At 44.9% G+C, this 24,683-nt stretch overlaps 1 protein-coding gene across 1 annotated transcript; it reads right to left on the bottom strand.

Moving 5' to 3' along the window:
• Window positions 1-7,081: 7,081 nt before the first annotated feature.
• CREG2 (cellular repressor of E1A stimulated genes 2) lies at window positions 7,082-22,980 on the bottom strand. The gene is made up of 4 exons (XM_065927432.1): window positions 22,573-22,980; window positions 19,447-19,616; window positions 8,876-8,989; window positions 7,082-7,229 (listed from the first exon to the last, which is right to left on the bottom strand). The coding sequence occupies exons 1-4, from the start codon at window positions 22,978-22,980 to the stop codon at window positions 7,082-7,084; spliced, it is 840 nt and encodes a 279-aa protein (XP_065783504.1).
• Window positions 22,981-24,683: the final 1,703 nt, after the last annotated feature.

Here is a 24,683-nt window from a genome sequence, read left to right as displayed (position 1 = left end):
AGTAACTGCTGCAATTAGCTAATTATTTATAAACAACTAAAGTATAAATAAATAATTTAAAAATGAAAGAGTCATTCTGTCATGTCTGACTCTTTGGGATCCCAAAGACTATAGACCACCAGGCTCCTCTGTCCATGGGATTCTCCAGGCAAGAATACTGGAGTGGGTTGCCATTCCCTTCTCCAGGGGATCTCCCCAAACCAGGGGTTGAACTCAGGTGTGTTGCCTTGCAGGTGGATTTTTTACCTTCTGAGCCACCAGGTAATTAATAACTAATTATCAAGGAAAATATCACCATCCAAATGTCAAAGTATTTGTGTTTGTCCTACCATCACATGCAGGAAAACGCTATTTTCCAAGTGAGTGCAGAGCACTCGGTGTGCATGGCTGGTGCCTCTGGGAACTGGCCTGAACTGTATACATTCTAGGTTGTTCCTCCGCCAGGAACCTGTTCTAAACAAGGGGAAGTTTCCAGATCTAGTCACCAGGGGGCGCGACGGTTCTTTACCGCGGCCGTTGGGAGTGACTGCTTTGTCAGAGGCTCTGGGAGGGTGGGTCCGAGGCTCATCTGGAAATGGTCAGGAGGATGGACGACCTCGGTGAGGACAAGCAGGCTAGGAGGAGAGCCAGAGCTGGAGGAGGAGGAAAGAATACCTTGATTGAAAGGTAGCGGCTCTGGCCCACAGCCCACAGATCATTTATCCACTTGCCAAGCGCTTAGCCATGAGCCACGAATGGGTGGTGTGTTAATCAGCCCCAGCGGCTCACAGCCTTACTGAGGAGGCTGACATGTGGGCAGATGACCAACATGCACAGGAAAATAATGAGACATATGACGCCTTCATCCCTAACCCTGTGTCCCCTGCATTGGCAGGCGGATTCTACCACTGAGCCATGAGGCAAGCCCCTCAGTTTATGCCTTTAAGCCCCTACTCTTAAAGACACTCTAAACTCCCCCTTGTCTGAGCCTCCTCCATGGCACTTGCTATGATCTCCCATAAACCTAGCCTTGCTCACACTTGCATCCAGAAAACCCACCGAGCTGCAAAGAGTGTTCAGAGAGGGGGAGCAACAGAGGAAGAGACAAATCTGTGACTGAGGTTGTGTTTATTTGAAGGTTCTCCAGGAAGTACCCTTTTCTTTTTTGGCTGAGAGTGAGGAGGTTGAGGGGATGGGGTCCAGGGGCTGATGACTGTGGGGGGCCCTGGAGACAACTGCGTCTGAGCGTGGGAGAGGGCTTCAGGGAGAACCATGTTGGGGTCCCCGGGCAGCTGGAGGGCCGGTCAAGGATGAGGAGCCCTGATTTAAGGTGAGACCGCTCCTGGTGCTTGTGGCTTTTCTCTGTTACAAACGAAGTTGCAGAGATGGTCACGGAATTTATCCAGGACAGGGTCTGCTGTGTGATTCCCACAGAAAAGAGTGGGGATGCTGAGGATCCTGACTAACGTTGGTGGAGCCGAGTCCACAGACATTACCGGATCACCTGGCTTCAAACCCTGCTTGTTCACCTGTCGTTTACAAAACACGAACTTCCTGGGGACTGTACCTTCTTCTCCACTGTAATCCCACCATGTTGTCGGACGCCTGCTTGGGCAAGTGAGTCAGATGGTGTCAGAAAAGAGGCTCGGGGCTCCAGAGCAGGAAGAGAGTGCTGGGAGGAGGGGGAAGAGGTTGGAGGACGTGCCTGAATGTCTGAATGCATTTTCCGAGGTGGGCCAGCTCTGGAGATGACCCACTCAGGACCTGGAGTGTGAGGTGGAGTGGAGGTAGGGTGACCGATCCGTCTTGATTTGCCCTGAACTTTCTGACTTTACCACTGAAGGTCCTGTCCTGTGGCCTGGGGACCCCCCCAGCCCTGGGCTGCTGGTTGCGCTCTACTTTTGTCTCTAAGACAAGAGCGTCTCTGAGATGCCGGGGTGTCAGAGGGTGGTCTGTGAAAGCTGCAGGATCGGTCATGCTTGCAGGCATGTGTCATCTTTTGACCTAGGCTTAAGTGTGTGTGGGTGTGTTTTCTCATCAGCAAAAGGGAGCTTTTTTTGGAAGCCCTGAATTCTAGGAATAACAACTATGCTAAAAATGGCAAAGATTTCTAAGAGTAGGAATACTGAAATGTGGTTATATCAGCATTTTCCAGTCTGCAAATTAACTGCATTGTACTCAGAGCTTTAAAAAAAATCGTATCAAGGGACTTCCCTGGTGGCCCAGTGGTTAAGACTCAGTGCTCTTAATGCAGGGGGCCTGAATTTGATCCCTGGTCAGAGAAGTAGATCCCACACGCCAATCCCACACGTGACAACGACGTGTGCTGCAGCTAAATTAAAAAAAAAAGTAATATCAACAACAGTCACCCAGCTAGTTCTTTTCTTTCTGTTGGAAATGTAACTGCTGATTTATTATAATAGCATCTATTTTCTTATTAATCTAATAACGTCAATTGATAATGTCCCATGAAAGGGCTGTGTAGAAATATTATACATTTGCTTAATTGAGCATGGAAATCATATCTGGAATGAAATAATGTTTAACTAGATAGACATATCCAGTTTCAAAAATATATTTTACACTCCACATGCATTACATAGTGCAAACCATAGCTTCATTATAATTCAAATTTTTTTTTAGCAGTTGACTTGGTATAAGCAATCAAATAAGCATCAAGAAATTATTCTAGAGAATTTTTTTTTCAGAACAGTATTTGATGGTTAAATTATTAAAAATGAAATACAGACTTTCTGGAACAATTGTAGAAATACATTTCAACCCAAACCTCTTAGAATGAGTCAACATACAAGACTGTATATGTCATGTATGTATATGTATACATATACAAATATATATGTATATGCTGACATATAAAACGCATATTGAAATAAGTCACATCAGAATTACACTATTTATGTCAACATCATAGATGTGTACAATCATGGAAAATAAAAATGTGTGGGGTAGGATATAGCTTATTCATAGAAACAAAAAAAGAATTCTTAGTGGATGATGACTGGAAATAGAGCTGTTTGCTATGAACATCAGTGGAGAGTCACGGTGCATGGACCTCGAGACCTATATATGCGTGTACCTTAATGTGTTTCTGCCAGAAACTGGAAGATTTCCTCCTCTTCTAAGTGTCCCACATAAAATCTATACAGCAGATTTGTTGAATTCGTACTAATCTGTATTCAGTATTAAGTTGAATACCTCTTGAAAACTTTGAAAGAAATATTCTCCCTCTTCCAAAAAGTGCATATATTAATGGCTAAAGAAAACAAACTGTCATCTGTTCTGCTAGGCTTTGGCATATAGATCAGTTCTTCACTTGATTAGGAACCAGTGAGAGGACATAAATGTCTTATTTAAGCTAAGACTTAAATTTTGTTTATTAGACTTTTTACTCTGAGAGAATTGCTGATAATTGTAGATTCACAGGGAGTTGAAAGATTGAATAGGGAGATTCTGTGTGCCTTTTATCTATTTTGCCCCCAGTCTTGCAAAATGATACAGTATGACAACCAGGATTTTGACATTGATACAAACAGGCTAGAGAACATTTCCATCACAGTAAGTACCTTTTTTATGGTCATACTCATCTCTCTCCTTCTCTACCCTCCTCCCTGGTGACCCTGATCTAGTCTCAATTTCTAGACTTTTACATTTCAAAATGTTCTATAAATGGAGTTACTTTGTGGATGAGCTTTTTCACTCAGCATAATTCTCTGAAGACTCATGCAAGTGGTTGCTTGTATCAGAAATTAGCAATTATTGCTGCATAGTATTCCATGGCTTGACTGTATCACAACTTGTTTCACCAATCACCCATTATAGGACATCTGGTTGTTTACAGATTTGGAATATTATGAATAAAACTGCTTTGAACATTCATGTACAAGTTTCTGTGTGAACATAAGTTTGCACCTCTCTGGGATAAATGCCCAGGAGTGCAATTGCTGAGTGGTGTGACAGTCACTTGTTTAGCTTTGTAAAAAACTGTCAGTTGGTTCTCCAGAGTGGCTGTTCTGTTTGATTTTCCCATCAGCTATAGACTGATCCCATTGCTCTGCATCTTTGCTAACATTTGATGTTGTTACTATAATTTAGCAATTTTGGTAGTTGCCCCATGGTATTTATTAGAGTTTTAATTTGCAATTCTATAATGACTGATGATGTTGAATATCTTTTCATGTGCTCACCTGCCATATTATCTTCAAAGAAAGTTTGTTCACGTTCTCCATTGTCTAATTGGAGTTTTAAAAAACTGTTGAGTTTTAAGCATTCTCCATCTATTCCAGATGGTAGTCTATTGTTGAATATGCCATTGGCAGGTTTTTCCTCCCAGTAGGTAGCCTGTCTTTTCATTTTCTTAACATGATGATCTTTTGTAGAATGAAAGTAAAATTTTGATGAAGTCCAATTTATCAAACTTCCCTTTTATGGACTTTAGCCCTTTGGTGTCAAGTCTAAGAAGGCTTAGCTTAGATTAGCCCTAGGTCTCAAAGATTTTCTGTTTTTAAAAAAAGTTTTATGGCTTTATATTTCATGTTTAGGGTTAGGATCTGTTTTTTAAGTTGATTTTTATTGACGTATAGTTGCTTTGCAATGTTGTGTTGTTTTCTGCTTTGCAGCAAAGTGAATCAGTTATATGTTTGCATGTATTCCCTCTTCTTTGGATTTCTTTCCCAATCAGGTCACTGCAGAGCGTTGAGGAGTGTTCCTTGTGCTACACAGCAGGTCCTCATTAGCCATCTGTTTTAGACATAGTAATGTATGTGTGTCAATCCCAACCTCCCAGTTCATCCCCTCCCCTCTCCATCCATACATCTGTTCTCCTCTGTATCTCTATTTCTGCCCTGCAATTAAGTTGATCTGTATCATTTTTTCTAGATTCCACATGTAAGTAACATTATACGTTATTTGTTTTCCTCTTTCTGACCTACTTCATTCTGTGTGAGTTTCTTGGTCCACGCACGTCTCTTCAAATTGCACAGTTCTGTTCCTTTTTATGGCTGAGTAATATTCCTTTGTATACATGTACCACATCTTCTTATCCATTTCTCTGTTGATGGACATTTAGGCTGCTTCCTCGTCCTGACTATTGTAAACAGTGCTGCTATGAACATCAGGGTGTGTGTGTCTTTTTGAATTATGGTTTTCTTTCCTCTTGCCCAAGAGTGGGATTGCTGGGTCATATGGTAGCTCTATTTTTACCCTCAAATTTACTTTATTCTTCTATATTAGACATTGCTAATGTTAAAGAATGCTTTGTGACTTGACTTTTGATAAACAAAGAATTCTGTGCATTTGACTATGCTTTTAAGAATAGGCACTTAAAAATATTTTGACAACTCAAACTCTCTTCTTGTCTTAATTTTTTAAACAAAAGCATAACAATTAATAACACTATAATTTATTTTTAAAGTGAATATTTCCTATAAGTTTCGTGTTGTGTTTTTAATGTTTATACAACATACCTAACCCATCAAAGAGGGTTTAGCGTCGTTATAAAAAGGCAGAAAACTGGGTCTTGCTAGATCCCTTATAAATTTCAAATGTAAGTGGTCTCAAATGTGTACTCATAGGTCCTTGAAAGCCTTAGGTGTATACAAAGGTATGATTTGGGCACTCCTGTGTATAATTTGTAGAAAATTTAAAATCTAAAGTAATAATCAAATTTCAGAGACTTTTTCTCTTTTTTTGGTAGAAAATAGTAGCCGATCATCCACAGTTAGGTAGTCATCGCTTTGCAAATTTTGCTGATTCAGTGACTGCCTGTGTATTTCAGGAACTCTTTGTCTTGTTCTTAGAACTGGACGTTGTTTGGGCCCCACTCTGTCCACTGTGTGCCATGCATGCTGGAGTCAGACCCTGGGATGCTGACTTCAGCTCTCTGAGCTTCAGTGTTCTTGTCTGAAAGTGGCAATGATGATGCATCTCCTTGGTTGTCAGACTCCAGTGAGATGATCCTGTCGAGGGCCTGGCCCATGGATGGGCGGGAAGCATGCCTTCAGTTACTGACTTCTTTCCTCCCTTTTCTTATATGTGGCCTTTTCTTCCTTTCCAGCCTCTCCCTCTCCCCCTCTTCTCTCTACGCCACAGACTGAGCACCACTCCCTGTGTCTAAGAGAAGGGGACGCTTTGTCACAGCACCAGGAGAGGGGGTCTGGGGAGCTTGATGCCAAAGCTGTCCCTCCCGTAATGCACTGTCATGACCTGATCATGACCCAGAACAGGGCTGTGCACCAAACTCAGACGTTCTCACGTGGTTTGTCACGTTACAGTGGGGAAAAAGCTTCATGAGTGACCAGTGCATTTTAGCAAGTGAGACCCAAGCATGCATCCGCCATTCAACAGAGGGATGCTAGTGAAAAAGTGAAAGTGTTAGTCGCTCAGTCATGTCCAACTCTTTATGATTCCATGGACTGTAGCCCATCAGGCTTCTCTGTCTATGGAATTCTCCAGGCAACACTACTGGAGTGGGTTGCCATTTCCTTCTCCAGGGGATCTTCGTGACCCAGGGATTGAACCTGGGTCTCCTGCATTGCAGGTGGGATTCTTTACCACTGAGCCACCAGGGAAGCCCAGCAGGGTGGTAACCCATAGACAAAGATTCCTGCACCCTCACCCTGAGCCCAAGATGACAGCTGTCTGATGCATATTTAGTTCTTCTGTGGTTGCAATGAGCTTAGAAGCAAGACACGGCTTTGGGCACAACGAGCAACAAACATATTCTTATAATACAAAACAATCACATTGTACATACAGGCAGAATCTTTGTTTGAATGGAACAGCAGCTGTCTCAACACGTCACTATAACAACCAACAATGCTCCCGTGCAGGTGAGTCTGGTTTGAAAGCATGTGAACAGACTCTCTAGGAGGAGTCCCTGTGTGATCTGGGGATTTGCAAATGGCCACTTCACTCTCCTGCCAGCACAGGGGTCCCCAGTGACCTGCTCTCGTCCTGCTCGCTGTCAGGGTGACAGGCCTGCTGTGAACCCTTCCACAAACAGACAGCAGTCAACCGCTGTCCAGCGTCGCTGCAGAAAAGGTTTCCATTTTATGCAAGCATTGAGGACTTTCTTCTCCCTCCATCAGGCCTTTCTTGGAACGGCTCTGAAGTACTCCTCCCTGGAGATGTCGGCTACTCCTCCATACCATTTCTGAAGCCAGATGTGTTCTATCTTCATCTTCATGAAGAACCACTCATACGGCCGAGGCCACTTTCTCATCACTGGGTGTCTGCGGAAATAAAGAAGTCACCACAGAGAAGTTTTCATTGGAGGGCGCGCCCTCTGGAGCAGAGGGCCGGACGCAGCCTGGGCCGGGCCACAGGGCAGACGCCAGGTCTCTTGGGTTCAGTCGCTTCAGTCATGTCTGACTCTGTGACCCCATGGACTATAGCCCCTGCCAGACTGCTCTGTCCATGAGCTTCTCCAGGCAAGAATACTGGGGTGGGTTGCCACTCCCTTCTCCAGGGGATCTTCCTGACCCAAGGATCAAGCCTGCGTCTCCTGCATTGCATTCTTTACCCACTGGGCTATGAGGGAAGCCCCCTCTGTGAAACCTGCTCAAACCAGCCAGAGGCCAAAGCCAGGGAGCCAGGGCTGGGGCCTGGGACCCCAAAAGGAGGGCAGGATGCTGTCGTCCCCAGAGGGTGGTGGACAGCTCAAGTCTGGAGCCAGGCAATGTGGTGTGAACCCCAGTCTGACTGCTGATAAACCAGGACGCCTCACGGGCTATTTGCCCTCTCCTCACTGGTTATGTGGGGTGAGAGGGATGCTGCTGGGATCACAGGGCTGCGTGGGGAACAGACAGTGAGGCTCCCAAGGAACCTGCATGGAGGAAGCATTCAGCGGACGTGGGCCATTGTTATCAGGAAGCATCAAGAAAGGCTTAAAATATTTCTGTATGAAATGTTAAAAGAATTTTGAGCCCTCTCTCTTTTTATTTTGTTGTTTAAAAACTGAGTATTTACTTTCTAAATATTTATTGGGACTTCCCTGGCTGTCCAGTGGTTAAGAATCACCTTCCAATACAGGGGTTTCAGGTTCGATCCCTGGTCTGGGAACTAAGATCCCACATGCCTCAGAGCAACTAAGCCCATGAGCTATGACTAGCAAGAAGCTCCAGTGCAGCCAAAATAAATACAAATATATGTTGTTGTTCAGTTGCTAGGTCATGTTCAGTTCTTTGTGACCCCATGGACTGCAGCGTGGCAGGCTCCCCTGTCATTCACTATCTCCCAGAGTTTGCTCAGACTCCTGTCTGTTGAGTCGGTGATGCTGTCTAACCATCTCATCCTCTGTTGTCCCCTTCTCCTCCTGCCTTCAATCTTTCCCAGCATCAGGGTCTTATTCAGTGAGTCAGCTCTTTGTATGAGGTGGCCAAAGATGGAGCTTCAGCTTCAGCATCCGTCCTTCCAATGAACATTCAGGGTTGATCCTCTTAGGATTGACTGATTTGATCTCTTTGCTGTCCAAGGGACTCTCAAGAGTCTTTTCCAACACCACAGTTCAAAAGCATCAACTCTTCGGCACTCAGCTGAAGAATTATGGTCCAGCTCTCACATTCATACCTGACTGCTGGAAAAACCATAGATTTGACTAGGTGGACCTTTTTCGGCAAGGTGATGTCTCTGCGTTTTATTTTTTCGGCATGGTTGGCAGGATGTCTCTACGTCTCAGCGTGCTGCTTGTTTATTATTTGGCTGCACCGGGTCTTGGTTACGGTGTGCAGGCTCAGTAGTTGAGCTGCTTGGGTTCGGCTGCCCCACAGCATGTCGGATCTTACTTCCTGGACCAGAGATCGAACCCACATCTCCAGCATTGCAGGCAGATTTTTTAAAGCTAAGCCACAGGGAGAAGCCCCTTAAACCATATACCAACCTTGAAAACATGGCTTGCTTGGCGAATTCTACTTCTTCTGGGGACACGGCGACCATCTGACCAGTGAGCGCTAGCCGGGCACAGCGAGGGTCTTCTGGGTCCACGATGTTTTTTCTGCATTTGAAGGACATTTTCCAGATATTAAAAGGATGATAGAACATCAGTTGGACATATGGAGGATTTTACTAAAAAGAGAAAATAATAGTTACATTGCTAGTTATATCATTCAGGTTTTTACATTTTTATGGAATTACTTGAAAACACTTTGACACATATAATCCAGAAATCCCACTCCTGGGCATATATCCAGAGAAAACCATATTCCAAAAAGATACACACACCCCACTGTTCACTGCAGCACCATTCACGACAGCCAAGACAAGGAAACAGCCTCATGTCCGTTGACAGATGGATGGATAAAGATGTGGTCAGATGAGAGGTGCCCCCGGGATCTGTACAGAGCAGCGCGCTGACTGAGCAGGGGCTCCCAGTGAGGGCTTTGCAGAGCCCTGGCCTGGCCCGCGTGCTCTTGACTAGCACTTCCCAAGTCATCTCCTGCCCCGAGGATGCAGACTGACATCTAGTGTCCACAAACATACCTGTTACGCTGCCTGTGTGAAAATATTTTAACTTTTTAATTTTATTGGAACACAGTTGATGCACTGTGTTCCAACAAAATTACAGGAATGTTGTGTTAATTCCTGCTTACAGCCAAGTGCTTTAGTTATAATATATAAAATAGTAAAATATTTAATATATATTATTTAAAAAATATTCTTTTACATCACAGTTTATCATAGGAGAGTGAATATAGTTCCTTGTGCTATACAGTAGGACCTGTTGTTTATCCATTCTAAATGTAATAGTTCACATCTACCAGCCCCATCTCCCAGTCTGTCCCTCCCCCAATACCCTCCTCCTTGGCAACCGCAAGGCTGTTCTCTATGTCTGTGAGTCTATTTCTGTTTCGTAGATAAGTTCATCGTGTCATAGTTTAGATTCCATATATAAGTGACATTATATGATATTTGTCTTTTTCTTTCTGACAGATGTGGTACATATGTACAATGGAATATTACTCAGCCATAAAAAAGAGTGAAATAATGCCATTTGCAGCAACATGGATAGACAGACCTAGAAACGATCACACTTAGTCAAGTCAGAAAGAGATTTGAGGGGCTTGAGGTGTTGGGGAAAAGTTCTTTTTATTTTATATACTTCTATATTTTGAATATTACAATTATGTAATGAAGAAAAGCGGTTTCCAGGGGCTAGGGGCCAGATAGGGAGTTTGGTAAAAGGGTATGAACTTGCAGCTATAAGATGAAAAAAGTCTGAGAATCTAATTTATAACATGGCAACTCTTGTTAACAATGCTATGTTGTATAGTTGAAATTTTCTGAGAACTTAAATGTTCTCACAAGAAGATAAACAGGAGGTGACAGATATGTTAATTAACTACATGGTGGGATTTTTTTTTTAGCTTTTTATTTTGCACTGGCATCAGCCAATTAACAAAGTTGTGACAGTTTCAGGGGACAGCAAAGGCACTCAGCTGCACAGATACACGTATCCCTTCTCCCCCAGACTCCCCTCCCGGCCAGGCTTCCAGGTAACATTGAGCACAGAACATTGTGCATCCTTGTGGGACTCAGTACATCCTTGCTGCTGATCCATTTTAAATATAGCAGTGTGTACATACCCATCACAAATTCCCTAACTATCCCTTTTCCCTTTCCTTTCTCCCACTCCCCCCCACAACCATAAGTTCATTCTCTAAATCTGTGAGTCTCTTTTTGTTTTGTAAGTAAGTTCATTTGTATCATTTTTTCTTAGATACTACATATAAGGGATATCATACGATATTACTCCTTCTCTGACTTACTTCACTCAATGACACTCCCTAGGTCCATCCACATTGCTGCAAATGGCATTATTTCATTCTTTTTGATGACTAAATAATATGCCATTGTGTATATATATATATATATATATATATATATATATATATATACATATATACACACACACCACATTTTCTTTCACATCTTCTTTATCCATCCCTCAGCTGAGGGTCATTTTAGTTTGTTTCCATGTCCTGGCTATTGTTAACAGCGCTATAATGAACACTGAGGTGCAGGTATCCTTTCGGATCATGTTTTTCTCCAGATATATGCCCAGGAATGTGATTGCAGGGTCATACGGTAGCTCTACTTTTATTTTTTTAAGGACTCTCTCTACTCTTCTCCTTACTGGCTGTAAGGTGGTGGGAATTTTTGCACAATGTGTATGTATATCAAATCATCAGGGTGTGTACTTTAAATATCTTATAATTTTGTCAATTATACCCCAATAAAGCTGGGAAAAGACCAAAAAAATAATGGTCATATACCATTATCTCCTGGTGGGCAGTGAAGGGGTAAGTCAGCAGACCTGGGTTCTGAAAGGCCTGTCTTCAGGAGGACCAACCCCTGACTGGCTCCTCGAAGATACCTCTGAGCCCTTGAGATGTCCTACTTCGTAAGCATGTTTTTGTGCCTGAGGCCCTGGGCCATGCTGGGTCAGCTTGACCTCCTGGGCCCTGAGTCTGAGTAGCTAAGAAAAATCATGCAGATGTTGAAACTGCCAAGTGACTGGATTCCAATAAAAACCCTGGATACCAAGGCTCAGGTGAGCTTCCCAGGTTGGCAATATCTTGCACTTATTGTCACACATCATTTGTGGGAGGATTAAGTATATTCCCATGTAATTTTAGTGGGAAGGGGCCCTTGGAGGTTCAGACCTGGTTTTTTCTGGACTTCATTTCATGCACTTTTGCCCTTGATGGCCTTGATCTGTATCCTCTCACTGGAATAAACCAGGAGCTCTTGAGTCCTGTGAGTTCTTCCAAGGACCCTGAGGGTGTTCTTGGGACCCTGGTACAGCTGACCAAGGAGACTCTGAGGATGCTCTTTTCAAAGACGGTGTATGTCACAAAATGGCAGCTTTGAGGCTTGACTCTGTTAGAACTCATTCCTGTCCATTATAACATTAACTTGAGAAAGGTACATTTGTTAAGCAAAACATATATTTTGCTTATACTTAGGGAACTTGTTTTCACCTGCCTACAAGTTTTTCTTTATTACACACCCTGTTGAGTCATAAAAAGAGAAAGAGTGGACACGCCCACAGGTTCAGGTAAATTGCTTCATGTGAGAACACTGTGTACCATTTGAAAGTGTTACCATTTGCGGTAGTTTTGACACTGCAAAAATGTTGTTGCTGAATAGTGAATTTTTCTAAGATGAAAGAAGGATGGGAGGCAATCTACATAATAGCTGTAAACACTGAATTGACATTGAAGTTTGTATGAAAACCTGAGATGGATAGGAGAAAGTAAAAATAGTAAATGGGAACTAAATTTACATATACCTGACAAGACTATCATCAGTTGTATCGAATTTGTTTGCTCTTAAAGCCATTTTTTCCCCACAGACTTGCTCCATCATGAAAGCAATGAAATGAGGATTCATAAGTAAGTCATGATAGAAGAATACATTGCATTTAAGAAGGGAGCAGTTTGCATCTCCACTGGTGGTGATTACACCAGCTAGAAAGAAGGTGTGTGTGTGTGTGTTGTGTGTGTGTTAGTTGTTTAGTTGTGTCTGACTCTTTGCAACCCCATAGACTGCAGCCCTACCAGGCCCCTCTGTCCATGGGATTCTCCGGGCAAGAACACTGGAGTGGGTTGCCGTTTCCTTCTCCAAAAGGAGCTATAGAAAGAAAGAAAGTGAAGTCACTCAGTCGTGTCCGACTCTTTGTGACCCCACAGACTGTAGCCTACCAGGCTCCTCCATCCATGAAATTCTCCAGGCAGGAGTACTGGAGTGGGTTGCCATTTCCTTCTCCAAAAAAGAAGATAATGTGTTTAAATAGGTAAGTTGAAAGCTTTTCATTTACACAGTAGGTAACCCCTCTAAACATCATATAGCTTCCTTCCCACCTATGATAGGCAGGATAATAGCCCCTCCAAAAGTCCACATACTAATCTTTGAAATATGTGACTATGTTACCGTCTTTTTTTTAACTTTTAGTTTTATATTGGCGTATAACCAATTAACAACGTTGTGATAGTTTCAGATGCACAGCAGAGCAACTCAGCCATACAAATACATGTATCCACTCTCCCCAAACTCTTCTCCCACCCAGGCTGCCACCTAACATTGAGCGGAGTTCCCTGTGCTGTAGAGTAGGTCCTTGTTGGTGACCCATTTTAAACGTGGCAGCGTGTACATGTCCACCCCAAACTCTCTAACGTGTCACCTTTCATGGCCAAGGAGAGTTAATCAGCTGACCTGGATTATCAACCTGGGATCAATGTGATCACAAAGATCCTTAAAAGTGGAAGAGGGAGGCAAAAGAGGAGGTTGGAGTGATGTGATGGGAAAAAGACTTTCCTGGCCATAGCTGGCTTTGAATATGGGAGGGGGTGCTGAACTCAGGAGAGAAGAGAGCCTCCGGAAGCTGGAAAAGGCAAGAGAATGAATTTTCCCCTGAAGCCTGTTATCTGTTCTTTAGACAAAATATTACATCTTACAAGGATTATAGAGCAAAATAATGGAAGAGATGTTGCTGGTGCTGTTTGGAAGCCTTGAATGGCCTTGTTCTCTCTGGACTAGTCCAGGGTTTTTAGGGGCCCACTCCCCTACCTGGGGGTGTTGGCAGTACGGGCACAAAGGAACTGCCTGCTCTGCCTCCTTGAACCTCCAGAGGTCTTCTGTACTCCTCTTGTTTCCTGCTCAGCATGTACACAGGCTCCCTCGTCTGAGACACCATCTGCTATTCCTTGACCCCTGACTCTAGCTTAACTTCATTCCTTGGCTCCTAAGGGAGCAAGAAAACATCACTATTAAAGATTTTTAACAGTGACTGTTGCCGATTTTGCATTTGTGCATCTCTGAGGTTGAGGTGGAGTGGAGTGGAGCAGATTCATCTCAGGAAGGGTCACTTTTTCTTTTCAGATAGCCTTTTTTTAATATCTTGGCCCAATTTATGTATTTATATTTATTTATTTTTACTTTTTGTCATGTGGCATGTGGGATCTTAGTTCCCTGACCAGGGATCGAACCCATGCCCCCTGCCTTGGGAGCACAGAATCTTAACCACTGGACCACCAGGGACGTCCAACACTATTTTTTTCTTTGCTTTAAACAGTCTGTTCTGGAATAACTATGAAAGTTATTTGGGTTCGTCTGCAGGCCCTTCCAGCCTCTATTTTCTGAGCCTCTGAACAAGTTGGTCCACTTTCATGCTGTTGATGCCATTTCCTGTTTGATGTTCTTATCCATGGCTGCTCTGCGTTTCTTGGGATGAAATCTTTGTCATTTGGAAGCCTTGGCCATGTGTCTTTGTAGGACAGGCTGCTACATTTCTGTGTGTGTCTTGGGCTAGGATTTTCTCTGATCCAGCATCAAGTCTTGTGATTCAATAGAGTCCAGAGGGACACATGCAGAGGGACAAGACATGCCAAAGGGGGGACTAGGTCCACTCCCAGGCAGGAAAGCAGCAAGGATGCTAAAAACAGTTCACCCTAATGGGCAAAGCATGACTTCACAGGACTGTCCAATTTACAACCCATTCGTCTGCAGTTCTCACCTTTCTCTATCATTTTGCTGTGCTAAGAATATATTAAAATTTATATTCATTGATTGCATATCACATGTAGGTCATTTAAATATCTATATTTAAAAAACATGTATATTATAAATATGAACAATCATGACTCCCTCAAAATACCAATGAGAGCCTCAGCATACATCAGAATGAATTACTGTGTTTCTCTCCACACTTGCAAACGCAGTGAAACTGGTACATCCAGTGGGTTGAATAAAGCCTCCCCGCAAAGATGTCCACGTCCTAGTCCCCAGAACATATGACTGTTATTTATACGGCAATAAGGACTTCATAGATACGATTAAGTTAATGACCATGAGATGGGGAGTTTATCCTGGATTATCCGGATGGGCCCAATGTAAACAGAAGGGTCCTTAGAGAGGCAGGCAGAAGGTCAGATTAGAGGACATGTGCTCAGTCGCTCACTGAGTCACTTTGTGACCCTGTGACCACAGCCCGCCAGGCTCCTCTGTCCATGGGATTCTCCAGGCAAGAATACTGGAGTGGGTTGCCCTGCCTTCCTCCAGGGGATCTTCCTGGCCCAGGGATCAAACACATGTCTCCTGCATCTCCTGCATTGCAGATGGATTCTTTACCCATTGAGCCACCTAGGAAGCCCAAGAGAATACGGTGCAGGGTAATAGCATTCAATTAAATATGGCCTGAGATGGGAGTCAAGAGAACTGTACCGGCAAAAACATACATATATTAATAGATGAATGGAACAGAATAGAGCCTGGAAATAAACCCACACACCTATGGTCAACTAATTTTTGACAAAGGAGGCAAAAATATACAATTGAGAAAAGACAGTCTCACATAAATCAATGAAGTTAGAACACTCCCTCACACTATACATAAAAACAAATTCAGAGTATTTTAAAGACCTAAATAGAAGACATGACGCCATAAAATTCCTAGAAGAGAACATAGCCAAAGCATTCTCAGATATAAATTGCAGCAATTTTTCTTAGCTCAGTCTCCCGAAGCAAATGAAACAAAAACAAAAATAAACAAATGAGACCTAATCGAACTTAAAAGTCTTTTGCACAGCAAAGGAAACCATCAACAAAATAAAAAGACAACCTGTGGACTGGGAGAAAATATTTGTAAATGATGCAACTGACAAGGGGTTAATCTCCAAAACATACAAACAACTCATAAAACTCAACGTCAAAAAGACAAACAACCCAGTCAAAAAATGGGCAGAAGACCTAAGTAGACATTTTGCCAAAGGAGACATACAGATGGCTAACAGGCACTTGAAAAGATGCTCAATATCACTGATTATTAGAGAAATACAAGTCAAAACCTCGGTGGGGTATCACCTCACACTGGTCAGAATGGCCACCATAAAAAAATCTACAAATAATAAATGCTGGAGAGGGCATGGAGAAAAGGGAACCCTCCTACACTGGTGGTGGTGTAACTGGTACAACCACTACAGAAAACAGTATGCAGTTTCCTTAAACTAAAAACAGAGTTACAACATGATCTAGCAACCCCACTCCTGGGCATATATTTGGAAAAGACAAAAACTCTAATTTGAAAAGATACATGTATGCTGAAGTTCACAGCGGCACTATTTACAACAGCTGGACATGGAAGCAATCTGTGTCTATTGACAGATGAATGGATAAAGATGTAGTACATATGCACAATGGACTATTATGCAGTCATAAAAACAGTGAAATAATGCCATTTGCAGTGACTTGGATGGACCTTGAAGGCATTACACTAAGCCAGATAAAGACAAATGCTGCATGATATCCTTATATGTGGAAGCTACAAAAGCCAAACACATTGAAACAGAGTCAGTGGTGGTTATGAGAATCTAGGGGCTTGGGAACTGGGGAGATGTTGCTCAAAGAGCACAAGTTTGCAGTCAGAAGATGACTAAGTCCTGGAGATCTAAAGTCAGCACAGTGATCATACTCTATGTTGTTGTCAACAACATTCAGTCATTCCGTCGTGTCTGATTCTTTGCAACCCCATGGACCACAGCATGCCAGGCTTCCCTGTCCTTCACCATCTCCCTGAGCTCAAACTCATGTCCATTGAGTCATCGATGCCATCCAACCATCTCATCCTCTGTCGCCCCCTTCTCCTCCTGCCCTCCATTTTTCCCAGCATCTTTTCCCAGGGTCTTTTCCAGTGAGTCGGCTGTTCGCATCAGGTGACCAAAGTACTAGAGCTTCAGCATCAGTCCTTCCAATGAATATTCAACATTACTCTGTTATAAATGTCAAAGTTGCTAGGAGACTAGATCTTAAATGTTCTCACCACAAAAAAGAAATGATAATTATGTGATGTGATCAAGTTGTTAGCTAGGACTGTAGGGGTAACATCTTGTAATACATAAATGTATTAAATCAACATGTCAGTTATCACAATTTTTAAAAAAAGCACTTCTGAGCTACATGCCAAACACATACATCAGCTTAGATGACAAGTTTTCAGGTTAAAGCTCTACACTTAATAGAGTTAGTTGCTCAGTCCTATCTGACTCTTTGTGACCCCATGGACTGTAGCCCACCAGGATCCTCTATTCATGGAATTCTCCAGGCAAGAATACTGGAGTGGGTTGCCATTCCCTTCTCCAGGGAATCTTTTCAACCCAGAGATTGAACCTGTGTCTCCTGCATTGAAGGAGGGCCTAAATCACATATTAAGTGAATTATTAATTATTAGGGGTCATTAACTTAATTATTAGGGATCATATTAACTATTAGGGATCAGGCATTATTTTCATTCTGAGAGATAGGCGGCGCCCCTAGGCAGCGTCTCCTAGGCCATATTCAGGATTTTGTTATCTTTTCCTAATGAAAGAGTTTAAGCAGGAGAATCTCAGGATCGTGTGGATCTTGTCTGGGTTTTGAAAGATGCCCAGGCAGAGCACTGGGTCAGCTGAACTGCCTCCGGCTGGATGGACGGATCTCCATTGTCAGCTCCAGTGCAGGGGGTGGGGGGAGCGGGGTGGAGGGTGGGGGCGGGGTGTAAGCGACAGGGCCTTATCCAGGCTGCATTTTATGGTGCACTGTTGCTCTGATTATTACCACCTCCCTCCCCCAAAGAAGTGCTTCCCTGGTGGCTCAGCAATAAAGAATCCTCCTGCAATGAAGGCGACTTGGGTTCCATCTGCGGGTCAGGAATATCCCCTGGAGAAGGACATGGCAACCCATTCCAGTATTCTTGCCAGGAGAATCCCATGGACAGAGGAGCCTGGTGGGCTACAGTCCATGGGGTCACAAACAGTCAGACATGAGTGAAGCGACTGAGCATGCCCCTTAAGAACTGACATCTGTTCACTTAATATGTTTTTCATGCCTTGCATAAAGAAGTACAGCATTTTGGAGCTGGGAGGAATTTTACCTGAGTTCCTAAAGCATCACTACATTACAGGTGAAGACAACTGAGACTCCGGGGGTGAAGGGACTCTCCCCGAGGTCTCCCTCCACCTCTGCCACTCCTGTGGGGGTGTCCCTCCTATGCACCCCCACTCCAGAAGCTAGCTGGGTGCAGACATCTCCCTAGCAGCACCACATTTTTATTTCAGACAAAGGTGTTACAGTGTTCCATTTTTGCCTAACTGTCCTTTCTTTTAGAGTTGTTTTTTTTTTTTTTAAAAGAAGTAACATTTATTGATTTTAAAATATTTATTTATTTATTCTGCTGTGCTAGGTTTTTTAGTTTCATCATGTGGGATCTAGTTCCCTGACCAGGGATCAAACCCGGGCCCCCTGCATTGGGAGTGTAGAGTCTTAGCCACTTGACCACCAGGGAAGTCCCTAGAAAGTTTTTGAGAAAGTGATTTTAGGGACTCAGAAGAACAATAAACAGACTATGCAGCATGTTCCTGGGGGACAAACCACTGGCTCTTCCGTCTCTACCCCCTCCACCCCACCTCCACCTTTGCCATCACAACAAGAGCCGTCATTTACTCACCCGTGTTATGCAAGACACTCAAATCTTTCCAACCCTCCCCATAGGAGGTAGAAATTGCTATTTCCATTTCACAGATGAAGAAATGGAGGCTCCCAAAGTTCACTGACTTTGTGCCCCAAATCACACACCTCATGAACGGTAGAATTCTATCGATCTGATTCCATGGCTTATAATACATTCTTACAACATATGTTGCTGATGTATCCGGAACACACTGGCGCTAGACTTTTATAGGTTTTTTCTTTTTTTCAGCCGTGCCCCTTGGCATGGTGGGATCTTAGTTCCCCAACTGGGGATCAAACTGTACCTCCTGTGTTAGAAGCACAGAGTCTTAACCACTGGACCACCAGGGAAGTCCCTGGCATTAGACTTGAAAAAAATATATTTTAGAATATTTTATTTATTTGTTTATTTATTTGACTGTGCTGGGTCTTAGCCGTGGCATGCGGGATATATTTCCCTGACCAGGGATCGAACCCAGGTCCCCTGCATTGGGAGCTCAGAGTCTTAGCCTGTGGACCACCAGGGAAATCCCCCCAGCACTAGACTTTTAATTGCTTGAAATGATCTGTATTTTAAACCAAGATCAGCTTCACATTTCAGTTTTATATCTTCCAAAAGTGTGTCTTAGGGACATAAAATAGAAACATGAAAAACAATCTGGAAGCTGCCTAAGTGGTAATGATCATTGCTATCCTCAGAATAAAGTTGTTGCTTTGATAATTTTTTTCAAAACAAAAAAGAACCTTCAAAACTTCCTAGCTCATCGCTTAATTCCATAGATGATGAAAGCAGCATGGAGACCCCAGTGCCTTGGCCATAGTCTTGGAGTCTGGTGAGAGCCAGAGCCGGGATCAGAAACAGCGCTGGCCGAGCGGTGAGGACATGGCTTTGCATCTCCGGGCCCCATAAACGCCACAAGCTCCCTGCGTTGTGTAGAGGAGCTGGGTGAGGGAGGCCAGGCCTTTGCCTACCTGCAGAACTCTCCCTCAGATTCTGGCAGCAGGAGCGAGGCCATGGGGTTCTTCATCAGATCGGCCACCAGGAGGTCCTTGGGTGTCACATAGAAGAAAGGAATCCCAGTACTGTTGTCGAAGGGGCCATCACTGATGGGCAGGCAGGTCCCAAATGGCAGGCCTGGGATCTAACAAACATCAAGGAAAAAAAAGACCTTTTCAATACAGGGCTGTGGACTGACTTGAGCTGGGAGCTAAGTCTGTGTCTCTGACCAGAAGACAAAGCCCTGGGGATGCGAAGGCAGCATGACGTGACCACGGTTTTGACAGGTCATAAGCCCAGGCAGAGTGGTTCCCAGTCTACCCACTCTACCCGTTGATGGCTTCACGATTTCTATAGAGGAGCTTAGCAGTGGCACCTGTGGATCAGGGATGGTGAGGGAATTACTCTTGAAGCTTCAGAAAAACAGCAAACACACTGTATTGGGACTTCCCTCATGGTCTAGTGGTTAGGATTCCACTCTTCCACATGGGGGCCCAGGTTCAATCCCTGATCCCAGAACTAAGATCTCACATGCCATGTGGTGTGGCCCAAAACAAACCAAAAAATTCAGGGACAAAATAAAAAACTAATTAATTTAAAAAACCACTCTATTAAATTGAAAGTTATTTGGGGGAAAGGCAACGAAATTCATGGAGGGGTGGAGGGTCACTAAAGACCTTTCTCACAAGCTGCCCCGGGAATCCCACTGCCTTCACCACCTGCCCCAAATTTTTGGCAACTCTGGGGGTAGAATTTAAACCTCACCTCTTACCTGGTCTTTGGAATCCAGGAACTTTCTGTTATAGTTTCCTTTAGGGTTATACTACTTCCTTACTTCTCAGTCAAAATTTTATTGTAATAAATAATATTTCAGTCATATAATTCAGTAACTTAAGGGAATTTGTTTCTTATCCCATTAGCTTCAAGGAAGACACAGAAGCAGGCAAAAGCAATTTCTGTTCACGATCATTCAGTACAGCAGGTGAAATTCTCAGACATAGACACAAATATTTCTCAGGTTTTTCCCAAGCCCTGCGGGGTCCAGCATCATGACCTTTACCCTTTATAGAGTGCGTTTCTCATTGTTACTTAGCTCAGCACTCGGGGCTGTCTTTGAAGTATCACTCAACAACAGTATGTAGAATTGTGATAAGGGGTGGCTTTAACCTTTGAAGAAATCCTACAAAATGGTAACATGTCATTACCAGATCCTGTTTTTCAGCTGGTCACTCACAAACTTTGCGATGGGGTTGCAAAGAGTCGGATACGACTGAGGGCCTGAACTGAACTGATTCACATACTGGCTGGAGTCACGCTGGGCACACACTCCGGGCACGTAGTACATGTTCTCTGAATTTACTGGATTTGGTGTAAATGTCGATAGTGGGAAAGGGAACTACTAACAAGGCTAAGAAAAGGGATGTTCAAAGTCATAATATCTTTGAATACTTTGGCCTTAGACTTTTAATTGCTGGAAGTGATCTATATTTTAAACCAAAATCAGCTTGATATCCTCTGAAGGTGTGTCTTAGGAGCATAAGATATTGCTGTGGAAAACTATTTGAAGGCTGTGAGAGACGTTAAGATCATCACCATCATCAGAATAAAGTTGTCATTTAGATTCTTTTTTTTCCCAAGGCATAAAAGGACCTTTAGAACTACCTGCTGCTGCTAAGTCGCTTCAGCCGTGTCCAACTCTGTGCGACTCCATAGACGGCAGCCCACCAGGCTCCCCCGTCCCTGGGATTCTCTAGGTAGAACACTGGGGTGGGTTGCCATTTCCTTCTCCAATGCATGAAAGTGAAAAGTGAAAGGGAAGTAGCTCAGTCGTGTCCAACTCCCGGCGACCCCATGGACTGTAGCCCACCAGGCTCCTCCATCCATGGGATTCTCCAGGCAAGAGTACTGGAGTGGGGTGCCATTGCCTTCTCTCCAGAACTACCTAGTCCAATACAATTTCATAGATGAGGAAGGCGAAGTGAAGGACCCAGTGACTTAGCCACAGTTTTGGGGCTGGTGAGACCTGGATCTGGGCCCAGAAACTTCCACTGCCCCCCATCCCATGACCTACAAATGCCATAATAAAATAAAATTTTTTTGCATTAAATAAATAGGGGTTCAAATTATTGCCCTGTAATAAAACACTTACAACTATCTCTTTTTTTAAAATTTATTAATTTATTTTAATTGGAGGATAACTACTTTACAATATTGTGATCATTTTTGCCATATGTCTATCTCTTTTTTTAAGTTTTTTTTTTTTTTTAAGTGGACTGTTTTTATTTACTGAATCTGTTACAAAATTGCTTCTGTTTTTTGTCTTTTGGAACTCAAGGCAAGTGGGATCTTAGCTACCCATCAGGGATGGAAGCACACACCTTGCACTGGAAGGCCAAGTCCCAATCACTGGACCACCACTGGACTCCTTGCATCTATCTCAACAGCCCTAAAAGCTTTATGGGGGGTGTTCATGTAGGAATGCTACATCCTCATCAAGTAACCATGTTATTTCAGCTTCAGGTGGAATCATGTCTAACAGGTGAATAAAATAACCTGTGAAATGAAGGATGACAGCTGCAACTGGTAACAGTGCTGTCACTCCAACACTCACAGCTTCAGCACAGTAAGCCTCCTTTCCAGAACAATTCTCGAATGCCATTGTTTTAAATGTAAATTTCCACCAAAGCCACCGTCCTGGTGTCAGCAGGTGACAGGGCAATTCCCATCGGTGCGCGGGAATGGGGCTGGATGTGCTACTTAGTGATGTCAAAGGCAGCTCTGGCTTCTTTTGTCCAGGTCTCTGGTCAGGCGTGGTGATCTGCACCCCCTCTTTGGCCATTTCAAGACCACGCTTAGGTCCTCAGCCACCTGGCAGGAAGCCTGCTTGTCTGTCGTCCTTTCCCTCGCACCCCCCGCCCCGGGTTTGCCCCTGTAACCGAAGCAGAATCTGCTTTCATTAATTACACGCTGTCCACGCCAATCCAGACCCCCGCGCGGGTCTGCTAGACCTGGATCGGAGCACGGGAGTGGCCCCAGGCTCTCCGGGTCCCCTGGGCGCGCCAGGCACGCCCCTGCACGCGGCTCCGGCGGGGGCGGCTTACCTTCTCATGGGCGGACACGGTGGCCAGACAGCCCCAGGCGCTGGCGTGGGCCAGGAAGCGGGCGATGCCCGGGCGCAGCCTCGCGCCGCCTTCGCGCGGGTAGGAGAACATCCCGGGCGGCGCGGGGGGCGGCCTGGCGCGGGCGGCGCCCTCGGCGGGAGGCAGGTGTGCGTCCTCCTTGTGCGCCGAGGCCGGGAAGCTCCGCTGCCAGAGGCTGCCCGAGTCTCCCAGCAGCGCGGGCAGCGCCTCCTCCGTGGAGGCTCCGTCGAGCTCCTCGTCCACCTCGTTGGTGACTGCCCAGGACACGGAGCTCACGATCACGTAGCCCGCGGCCGGGGACAGCAGGGCGCCACACCAAAGCAACCAGGACAGGCGGGGCCCGGGCCGCCGGCCGCGGCGCCGCGACATCTTGCGGAGCGCGCGGGGCCCCGGGGACCCCGAGAGGGACGCGCCGCCCCCGCCGCAGGTGCCGGGTGGGGCCCCGGGCGGTCCTCGCCGCCGCGCGCTGCGCTGGGAGGTGGGGCTCCGCACGCACTGCAGCCCCGGTGCGCAGTCCCCGCTGCGCGCCCGGCCGGGCTGCGCTTCTTCTGCGAGTGGATGGCTCAGCGTTCTGCAGCCAGATGCGGGGCCGTTGAGGTCCAGCGCACTCCTCCACTCACCAGCTGTGCGGCCCTGCCGAGTCACGTAGCCTCTCTCTGCCCGGCTCCTTTATTAGGAAACACAGAAAACAGTATTTACATCGCGGGGGTGAGGGATGGGAGGATGAACGCGGTTCATGTTCGGAGACGTTTAGGCCAGTGCGTGGCGTGAAGCAAGCGCTGTGTGCTGTGAAATAGACAAGAGGCAGGGGTGGTTGTCGTTTGGTCGAGGAGCAAGCGGAGCGAAGGGGGATGGTGAGATTCGTCTTACCAAGTCTTCTGAGGCCAAAGCCCTGTCCTCTTGCTGTGTAAGGACCGTGGTCGTCTTACACTTGGCTGTGACAGGAGAGCGTTGCCACCAGTTCATCTAAAACTCCAAGTAGTATAAGAACCCACCTGCAGGAGACCGCAAGTTCCATCCCTGGGTCAGGAAGATCCCCTGGAGGAGGGCATGGCAACCCACTTCAGTGTTCTTGTCTGGAGAATTTCACGGACACAGGAGCCTGGCAGGGGGGTCCATGGGGTCGAAAGCAATGAGACACGACTGAGCACAGGGCAGGGCATCTAAAATCACAATCAAAATAAATAAATAAATAAATAAAATAAAATAAAATCACAATCAAAGTGCTCACTACTTATATGTTGTGGCCTGCACAGCCGGTAGGGATCGCAAGTGGTTGCCGCACAGTTTGGGAAAAAGAAACTAGAGACCGAATTAAAGTTTTAAAGATGGGACCAGGAACTCAAGACCTCTTGGGTCCAGAGCCCTGTTCCTCAGGCCCACATCACTCTTATTTAGTCTTGGCAAGCGGGAAGTATTTGTTGTGCTACGATGAAGTCAGCCTCCTGTGTCCCCGGTCACATCTCCCGGTTTATTGATTACTTTATTTTCTTGTACAAGGGCTATCACCTAGCTGGAGGTCATAAACCTGCATATGCCTTGGGAAAACATCTTAGTGTGTGTACAAGCAGTATTCTGAACTTGTGCTGACCCGATGTTCCAAGGTCCACACTGTTTTTCTTTAGCTTAGTAGGGGATGACAACCCCAATTGATCAACGTGATGTATTTTTATTTGGCTTATGCTGTATTGCTATATTTTGCTTTTATTCTTTTCCCATGGTGATTTTCTCAAGACTTAGCCAGAGCAACAGGTGGCTGATTATTAACCCCTGCACTTATACACTAAAATAAAGGTGAGGGACTTCCAGCTCCCATGCAGGGGGCCCTAGTCTGGTCCCTGGTTGAGGAACTGGATCACACGTTCATATGCTGCACCGAGCATGCAAAATCTTGATTATCCCTCGTGGGTCAACTGAGACGCTGGCGCAGTCAGAGAGAGAGAGAGAGAGAGGGAGAATAAATGCCTGCACCCGGAGAGAATGTGGCCAGGCTGGTGTGACAGAGGGCTGTAGGAGACGACCACTATTTAAAAACATTCGCTGATTGACGGGCGGCATCACTGACTCAATGG

Source organism: Muntiacus reevesi, chromosome 3, assembly GCF_963930625.1.
Source record: "Muntiacus reevesi chromosome 3, mMunRee1.1, whole genome shotgun sequence".
Lineage (NCBI taxonomy): Eukaryota > Metazoa > Chordata > Mammalia > Artiodactyla > Cervidae > Muntiacus > Muntiacus reevesi.
Note: the sequence above shows the minus strand (reverse complement) of the source record. Positions and strands in the feature narration are given on the sequence as shown.

What these genes read in the sequence shown, in the direction of transcription:
- CREG2 (XM_065927432.1), bottom strand. Translation starts at nt 22,980, where the DNA reads ATGTCGCGGCGCCGCGGCCGGCGGCCCGGGCCCCGCCTGTCCTGGTTG. An exon ending in CCGTGTCCGCCCATGAGAAG is followed by an intron (nt 19,617 to 22,572) that starts GTAAGCCGCCCC and finishes GATGTTTGTTAG; the next exon opens with ATCCCAGGCCTGCCATTTGG. An exon ending in AAGCAAGCCATGTTTTCAAG is followed by an intron (nt 7,230 to 8,875) that starts GTTGGTATATGG and finishes TTATTTCCGCAG; the next exon opens with ACACCCAGTGATGAGAAAGT.